Below are 9901 nucleotides of genomic sequence, written 5' to 3'. Positions count from 1 at the left end.
CTACCCTTTACTTTCTTGCTTGTGGTCTCTTTAGTATTCAAATATTTCAAATATATAACTATATTTTTTTATTAAATTTTTACTTTTGATTTTGTATAAAAAATATATTTTTATTTGGCTTTGTTAAAATTTGTAAGTGTAATTCTTGTATATTAATTTATTATTATAATTTTGTTATAATATAAATTATTGATTCCATTAAAAAGAACAAAGTAAATAAAAACTAATTATAACTAAAAATAAAATCATAAATAATTAAAATTTATAGTTTAAAATAGCATTAAATAAAAGAGTACCAAAAGTATTAAAAGAATTATAAGTAATATAATTTAATAAAATATATTTTGATATATTTTTTATATATTATTTTTGCTTTTGATATAAAAATATATTTTGTCAATTTTTATATATTATTTTTATTTTAGTAAGTAAATATTAATTTTATTATAAAATTAAATAATAATATCTATTTAAATATCTAAATTAAAATGATAGAATAATATAAAAAGTTTATTTAAGTTGATGTCTATTTTAGTAATTTTTTATCTAAAAATAATTTTGAGTAGTGTAATCCAAACAATATTTACTTTACTATAATCCATTTTGATATAAAGATTACCAAACATAAATCACTTTAATACAAACTTACTTTTTATCAAAATCAAGTTTGCAAAATGGGTTAAAGCTAGCCAAGTGGGAACGCGAATCTACTCTGAAGGAGAAAGAACATTCAACAACTCAACCCAAAACCAGAATAAGGCCACTCAACGTAAGAAAAAACCGGTCTTAAACTGCTTATTGGAAGAATTTGCAGGGATGTCAATGCAAGAAAGGAAACAAAGTTTGAAACCACAAGACACTAGTAACAGGGCAGCACCTGAGTCACCTCAATCAGCCAATTCTAGAACAGAATGCATGGAGGTTATCATAGCTGGTCAGTCCAATACCAAGGAGGATGAAGGGCAGCTTATGCAATTCGCTATTGGGAGTGTCTCACCACAGAAAAAGGTAGGAAGTGGAAAAGGTTAGCAAGACAAGGTGCTGCAGAGTCAGATACTAAAAGTGAACCCAAAAAAAGGTTGATGAGTGGTATAGCTGAAGTAACTACAAAGAAAGCAAGAACAGAGGATGAAAATGCAGTTGAACAGATGGTGGAGGGTGCCAGCCTACAAATGGCACCCAAGGCGCCATGAGAACTATAGTTTGAAATTGTCGGGGTTTGGGGAGACCCCTGACAATTCACACCTTAAAAGGGATATGTAAATCCCACTCCCTCGAGATTGTGTTTATAAGTGAAACAAAGAACCAATCTCGACAGGTGGAAGCAAAACTTCGGGTATGCGGCTACAAAAACTGGTATATTGTTAACCCGGCAGGAGTGGCAGGAGGACTTGTGCTAGCTTGGAAGGACAGCATCAGTGTTCAAATTATTAGCAGTGGAGAATTTTTTGTGGCAGCCGAAATTAAGGAAGTCGGAAGCAGTGAGGTATGGGTGTTCATTGGTGTCCATTTGAGTTGTTCAGAACAAATTCGATCCTTACAGTTTGAGGAGCTTATAACAATGAGCCAACACATGGAAGGAAAAGTGGTAATAGCAGGCGATTTTAATGCTATAACAAGCCAAGCGGAAAAGGAGGGTGGAGGCTAAAAATCAGCAACCACCATTGCAACATTCACTAATTTTATTGACAGTAACGAATTGGTGGATATTGGAATGGTGGGGCACCCTTTCACGTGGACAAATCGAAGACAAGGAGAGGATTTGGTGAAGGAGAGGCTTGACCGCTATTTAGTTGGGATGGAATGGAAGTTGAAGTTTCCGAATGCAGTGGTGCACAGGCTCACAGAGTCAGGCTCGGATCATGCTCCAATTTTGATGGAAACCGAATCTCAATCCTGGCATAGTAAAAGGCGGTTTAAATACCAGGAACGTTGGTGTGGAGAAGAGGATGTCAAGAGAATTGTCAGTGAAGTGTGGAGAATGGAAGTTGTAGGCTCGGCTATGTTCTCCTTGGCCCAAAAGTTAAAAGTTTGTAGACATAGACTAGTTCAATGGCAGAAAACTCACAAAGCAAACTCCCGGAAAGAAATTGAGGACCTTCAAGCTAAGCTAGAGGAGTTGCGGGTGGCTGGAATCAATGGGGGAGAGGAGGTTACCAGTTTGGAAGAGAAGTTGGAGCTGGCATATTTGAAAGAAGAGAGCTATTGGCGAGAAAAATCTAGAATCAAGTGGCTAAAAGAAGGAGATCAGAACACTAGATTCTTTCACCAGAAATTTCAATCAAGGATGCGAAGGAACAGAATTTGGAGATTAGTGGGGAGGGACAATGAGATTGCATCGAAACCGGAGGATATTGCAAAGGTAGCTGAGGACTACTTTTGCGATATTTTTACTTCTTCTTGTTCAGCTGATCCGAATCCATACTTAGAGGATTTGGAGTCTAAGGTTACAGCTTCCATGAACCGTAGGCTCCAAAGGCCAGTAACTATGGACGAGGTCAAAAGAGCTACATTTAGTGTTCATGCTCAGAGTGCTCCTAGTGATGACGGGTTTACAGCTAAGTTTTTTCACTTTTTATGGGATATAGTTGGAGGTGACGTTTTTAAGGCAGTGAGAAGTTTCTTTCACAGTAGCAGAATTTTAAAAAGCTTCAATCATACTCAAATTTGTTTGATTCCAAAGGTGCCAGATGCCAGTGACATGACTCAGGTACGACCGATCAGTTTGTCTTCAGTTATGTATAAAATTATTTCTAAAGTTATGGTGCACCGATTACAAGGTATTATGAATAAAATTATAAGTCCAAATCAGAGTGCGTTTCTCAAAGGAAGACTTATTTCAGATAATATTCTAATTGCCCACGAATGCATGCACTATTTGAAAAATAAGAGAAGTGGGGCAGAGCATGAGATGGCTATTAAACTAGACATGAGCAAGGCTTATGATAGGGTTGAATGGCATTTTTTATGGTATATTATGGATAAGTTGGGGTTTGATGCTAAATGGATTAACTGGACTAAGGAATTGGTAACGACTGTTTCTTACTCTGTTGTTGTGGAAGGTCAACCATTTGGCTATTTTAGGCCAAATAGGGGCATCCGACAGGGTGACTCCCTATCTCCATATCTCTTTCTTTTTTGTGCAGAAGGACTTTCCTTCTTGCTACACAAGGCAGAGCAAAACAGATTAATTCAAGGAGTTCAAGTTAATCGGAGATGCCAAACAATTAATCACCTTTTGTTTGCTGATGATTCAATCCTTTTTTGCAAGAGCGCACCTAATACAAGCCAAAGCATTCTAGAATTGCTAGAGACCTATGAGGGTTTTAGTGGGCAAAAAGTCAATTTGAATAAGTCGGCTATCTTTTTCAGTCACAACACTCCTCAGAACACAAGACTAGCAGTTGCTCAGACACTAAATATTGAACATATCGGAGCACAAGACAAATACCTGGGACTGCCATCTATAGTTCAAAAATCAAAGAAAGCAACCTTTGGAGCTATCAAGGATAAAGTTCAGAAGAGGATTATGGGTTGGAAAAGAAGTATATTGTCATCAGGTGGCAGGCACACGCTATTGAGAGCGATGGGGGAGGCGATTCCTATTTATACACTCTCTTGTTTCAAGCTCCCGGACACGCTGTTGACTGAGATTCATAGCATGCTCTCGCAATTTTGGTGGGGTTAAAAAGGCGCCGAACGAAAAATGGTTTGGATTAAATGGGACACAATGACGAGACCAAAGAAAGATGGAGGGCTGGGGATCAAGGATCTAAGGGCGCAAAATTTGGTTTTATTGGGCAAGCAATGTTGGCGTCTAATGAAATACCCTAATTCTACTATATCAAGAATGCTCAAAGCTAAATATTTCAGATATACAGATTTCCTACATGCAGAGATAGGAAGCGTACCGTCGTGGGGTTGGAGAAGTGTTCTTGAAGGGCGCAAGGTGATCGAGAAAGGCTTGTTATGGAAAATAGGCTCTGGCACTAATGTTCGCATCTTCCATGACCCCTGGCTCCCACCACCAGTGCCCCTTAATGTCCCTCAAAATGCACTCACAATCCCGCCAAATATGCAAGTGTATTACGTTAGTGCGTTACTAAATCCTGATAGAAGTTGGAATAAAAATCTGATTGAGTCGATTTTTTCAGTTGATATATGCAATAAAATTTTTTCAATCAAACCAACAGAGGAGGAGGATGAAGTTAATTGGTGCTGGACAAAATCTGGTATATATGAAGTTGGGTCAGGATACAAAATTGCTTATGGATTCTTTCATTCTCCTACTTCATTGAGGTCCCAGAACATACACAACAGAGTCTGGAATAGCATTTGGGAGTTGAAATTACCACATAAAATTAAGATTTTTCTATGGAAAAGTCTTCATGAAAAGCTTCCGGTGTTGCAACAAGTTCACAGCCGGTTCGCATCCACTCCTGCCACTTGTCCAAGATGCATGTTGAAGGCTGAATCAATTTCTCATGCTTTGTTCCAATGCCCCCTGTCTTCAATAATATGGAGTCTAAGCTTAATAACCCCTGACCTATGGATGAGAGAAGAAGAAATTTTTTTCAATTGGTGGCAACGAGTCTTATCCTGGGCAGTGGCTCAATTCGACGGTAGACAAAAGACCCTCCTCATAGCGGCGTTGTGTTGGAGCACTTGGAAAGCGAGGAATCGGTGTATTTTTGAGAAGGTAATAAGCCCAGCACCAGAGATAGTGAAAGAAGCTAGCAATTTAGTGCGTGAACTCGTGAACCATACCTGATAGATGCTACTTTTTCTTTACTCTTACTTTACTCTTCTTTAAACTCTTAGTCTTTCAGTCACAGCTGATGATAAATGGGAATACCCAATTCTTTTGTACTTCCTTATGAAAACACTTTTATTTTATATTAATAAAATAATATTTATCTTTGAAAAAAAAAAGTTTGCAAAATCAATTTTACACCAACTCTAGTATAAGTTTATACTTGAAGTTTGAATTGTTTTAAATTTTTAGAGCCAACAGCTATAAATGGAGTGAAACTCAATATACAATAATAATGAAAATTAATGTTTGGTAATTAAAAAAAATCAAGGAACGGTAAAAGGATAGAACTTTTTTTTTAAACAAAATTAGAAATGCTTTACATTATTCCGATAAAGCTGTCATCTATTTTTTAAAATTAATAATAATAAATTATTGTTAACAATTTTTCTCTATTAAAAATATTTATTTATTAGTCAACGAACTATAATTCAAATGACATAATTTTTTTATATTTATTTAAAAATTGTAGATTTGAATCTTACTCCTAACTTCAAAAAAAAAAAATACTGCTGTCTTTATTTTATTTTTTTTCTTTTTTATTCCTGCCTATGCTGCGGGGATCATCTGATTTTTTAATTTGTTCAAAGTATGAAATCTTCACGCACCAGAGAACATAAAAGTCCCATTAGATTATTCCAATAAGTCACTAACCCATTAGATTTAGCCAAGTAATTTGAACTGGCATGCCAGTTCACCTTCACCAATCACACAAAAGACAACGATTGTCATAAAAAAAAAAGGGTTTTCACAAGCATTATTATACCTATAACTAAAATAGATTATTCCAATAAATTTATATAAAAAAGTTATTACGGTGTTGCTAACAAATGCTTAAACAACTGAGGTTATTAATTAAGTGTTTAATAGAAAAATATTTATGCGAAAATTAAATAGTTAAATTTTTTATTCGTAAACATAACCAATAGCGTAAGAGCATTTGTTAATAAAAAATTAAAAACCAAAACGGTATTTTAATATTCTTTTTGGTTAAAATAATTATATTATAAATTCTAAACAATTTTAATGAAATTTAAATTTATCAAATTCGATCATCTTTTTCAACTATTTATTTGTGTTTTGTGACAGTTACGAAATGGGTATGAGACGAGACGATCACTCGATATTCATTGCCAAAACTCAATTAACGGTTGAAAAGCTCATTTATTTATTAAGGTGGAGCGGATGAAATGAAAAAAAAAAAATTGCCATATCTCTAATTTTAAGACTCCAAATCTCTAACACATTTTATTAAATTTTTAGTGTTTGTTTAGATGTTATTAAATTATTAAAAAAAAATTTCAAAAAAAAACTTTTTTTTAAAAGTATTTTTTAGTGTATTTAATAAAATTTTAATAATAAAAATAAAAATATTAGAAAAATAAATAATATTTTATATTATTATATTTAAAATATAATTACTAAAATAAAAAAATATTTTTACATAAAATTACTTTTAATTTTTTTTAAAAAAATTAAACAAAAATCACATAAAAACAGATTTTTATTTATAAACTCATCTACACAAGCCCTTAGTTCTGGTAGAAGGTAATGTAGATCTTTATTTAATAACAGTCGGGAACAATAAATTTATAAAAATACATTACTTTACCAACAATATGATCATTGTGTCAGTAACTCAGTATCACTCTTATGTATGTGTGTGTACCAGCACGATTAGTAGAATAAAATTCGTAACATATATAAATGTTAATTATTTTTGTTAACACAGACATTTATTCAGAAACGATTAAATTAATCAAAGAGAAAAAGATAAATAGGTCCCTAACCTTTTTTTTTGTGAACATTTTTATCTCTAAAAAATGGAAAATATATTCATGTTCCTGACTCCTCCAAATGTGGATAAATTTACCCCTTCGTTGAAGTCACTTTGTTGGACTCGACGAAAAACTCTAACTTGGCTCTCGTGACACTGACCTGGCCGTTATGGGATCACACGTGGTCTGTAACTTTTGAAAAGAGGACATATTAGTCCCCACATACCAAAACGACGCCCCACCCCCAATTTTTCAAATTCTTGAACCCTAATCCTTCGAATGCACAAAAACGGTGAAGTGTGTGAACGAAGAAAGAAAGCATTTATTCCCATGGCATCCGATGGAGTATCATCAAGCTCGAGAAGAAGTGGAGGTGGAGGAAGACAAGACCAGTTCGCTGCGAGCTCGGTTCCTAACGGGAAGGATGGCAAAGATGGCGTCTCACCAAAGTGCTTCTGTGGAGAAAATGCAATCCTATTCATGTCGAAGACGAGCAGCAATCCTAGCAGATTATTTCTGGGGGTGTCGGTTTTATAAGGTATATAAAGCAACTTAGTGAAACTGTATTTGTGTTAGGGTTTATCCTCAAATACCATATTTTTCTGAGTTCTGTGGACTGATTTTGTGTAGGTAAGACAACCATATTGCAAGTTTTTTTTGTGGTTTGACGAGCATATTGTAAGACTTGGGATGACTAATACAAGGTATCTGGGAGAGAAGAAAATTAGTGATGTTGAAGAGCATCACAGAAAGCAAGACATGGAAAACAGGATCACATGTTTGGAGAAGAAGATAGTAGCTTTAGAGATGAAAAAAATCCAATAAGATGGTGTATTTGTGTTATTTTCATTGTCCTGAGTGTTGCTGTTTTAATCTGTAAGAATTGATCAATGGTTGAAAATGATAAATGTGATGATTTCTTGCCAAAAAGATCAACATGTCCTTTGTATAAATGATTTGTATATCCTGTATCAGTTTTTAGCCTGTATGTTGCAACGTATGTATGAAATGAAAGTTGACAAAATAACAGGTAATCAAACATTCAAGAACTGACATTAAAGCTGTGAAAGTAAACATTTATGTTTAGAACTGACAAAAAAAAAAAAGGAAACCAGTTTGCCAATAACGTTTACACATGTATGGCATGCTACCATTAACAAGTTTTCACTTGACTAATAACGGGTAACCAAAAAATAGGTAACAAAAAAAAGGAAATTATATTTGAAATTTGCTATTAACTATTACAACAGCACACATTTATCCCAAAATAACATAATGGCATGACTTTTCACTCCTTGGAATCCTTAGATGTTGATACACTTGTTACAGTTGGTAGTGGAGCTTCCTGATTCTGTGCAGCAGGTTGTGTGTTAGATGGAGTTGGTCCCTTGGGAAGTTCCTGAATTGGTGCTGCCTGCTGTGTGTTAGATGGTATTGGTCCTTAAGCAAGTGGAGCTGGCGACCTGAAAATCTTCTGCTTTGGTCTGAACTTTGATTGTTTCGGGCAACTTGTGTCATTAACCATGGATGGAGCTTTTCTTGGAGGTTTAAATGGACGACTTGAAGTTGGGGCCGGTGGCCTGGCTTGAGTAACTGTTGGCCCTAGTGGTGCTATCATAAGTGTGGATCTTGTCACTCTTGTTGGATTTGGTGCAACATTTGGAGGACTTGGGCCAACTGCATTTAGAACCTGGAGTAAGGAGGACACCAAAACATGACAAAACATAAAGCACATAACATGGAATTCAATCAATGCATATATCGAACAGATTACAATGACAAACAAATGCATCATTATAGTAGGGTTTTGTTGCTGGCTTGTTGAGCTGCTTGGTTGGCTGTTAGAAGCATCTTGGACATAGTAGTGCAACAGATTAACAAATTAATACTAAGACAGATTAGTCCCTAATGAATAGTATACTAAAACAGATTGATCCCGGAAGATTATAGTACTAAGACATTAATTCCTGAGGTATATAGTACTGAGACAGATTAATTGTTGACTAATTTAGTGCTAATACAGAATTATTGTAGGAGTGATCTTACCTCCGGTGGGGAGCTGATTGTGACAAAGGAAGCACCACTAGTGCTTAGGAGGTGCTAGCTCCCTTCTTCTTAGGTCGCTTTGTCTTCGGCTTTCAACTAAGGTTGGAAGGAGCTCCCTTACAAGTTTTGTAATTGTGGCCCTTTTCACCACACTTGCTACAAGACACAGAAAATGACTTCTTCAATTTTTCTCCTTGCATCAATGGCGCAACAGGATCTTTTTGCCTATTATGAACCTTTGGCCGGCCAATTGGTCTTTTGATGATGGGTGGGTCTAGCTATGAGAATTCAGTTCTGGGTCAAAATTCTGCACTTGGTACTGGTTTAATACAATGTGCATATGTCCTCTTGATTGACTCTATACATAGCCAGGGGTAGGGGTGGCAAACGGGCCTAAACCCGCCGGGCCGCCCCGCGTAACCCGCCAAAAAAGGCGGGCCGGGCTGGAAAATTGGGACCGCCAAATAACAAAAACCCGCCTAACCCGCACCGCTTAAACCGTGGGCTTTGGCGGGCTTTGGCGGGGCGGGGCGGGCTTCCCCGCCGGGCTTTGTGTTTTTTTAGTGAGGGGGTATTTTTACAATTTTTTTGCCAAAACCTAACTTCCCCCAACCTAACTTACAAGAGTATGAAGATAAAAATTGAGTGATTTGGATTATGTTTATATTATTTTGGAGACAATATTTATAATTATGTTTTAAATTATATTTATTTTGCTTTGGAGAGAATATTTATACTTATGTTTTGGATGAAAACTTGGTTTATAATTATGTTTATTAGATATTTATAATTAAAAAGATTTTAATGTTTATGAATATAAAAAATATAATTTTTATGCCTTTAGAAATTATAATAGTTAAAAGTAAAAAATAGAAAAGATTTTTTTATATTTTTATATATATTATTTAATAGTTAAAAGTTAAAAAAAAAAAAGAGGATACTTGGCGGGCTTAGCCCGCCGGCCCGCCAGCCCGCCGTTAGGCGGGGCGGGCTGGGATTCTGGGACCGCCTCACTAGGCGGGGCGGGGCGGGCCAGCCCACCAAAAGGCGGGCTTCTAGCGGGGCGGGGCGGGCTTCCCCGCTTGCCACCCCTAGCCAGGGGTGCACATAGTCTTGTGGCATGTCACGTCTCTTCCTAATAGCAGCAAGTGCATGTATGCAAGGCATGCCTGAGGTAATGAAAGACAATGGTAATATTGGCATGTCACGTCTCTTCCACCTTGCTTGCTTTGCGGCTCACCTCAAATCTCTTCCGTTCGTTGTC

General features: G+C 36.0%; 1 protein-coding gene across 1 annotated transcript; it reads left to right on the top strand.

Annotated features, from left to right (window-relative positions):
* The first annotated feature begins 1714 nt into the window (after nt 1-1714).
* On the top strand, nt 1715-3688 carry LOC148562865 (uncharacterized). The gene is made up of 3 exons (XM_088491031.1): nt 1715-2710; nt 3063-3107; nt 3272-3688. The coding sequence occupies exons 1-3, from the start codon at nt 1715-1717 to the stop codon at nt 3686-3688; spliced, it is 1458 nt and encodes a 485-aa protein (XP_088347157.1).
* Nucleotides 3689-9901: the final 6213 nt, after the last annotated feature.

This window comes from Arachis ipaensis, chromosome B6 (genome assembly GCF_059453495.1).
Source record: "Arachis ipaensis isolate K30076 ecotype BB chromosome B6, ASM5945349v1, whole genome shotgun sequence".
Taxonomy (NCBI): domain Eukaryota; kingdom Viridiplantae; phylum Streptophyta; class Magnoliopsida; order Fabales; family Fabaceae; genus Arachis; species Arachis ipaensis.
This window is presented reverse-complemented; position numbering and strand designations above follow the sequence as displayed.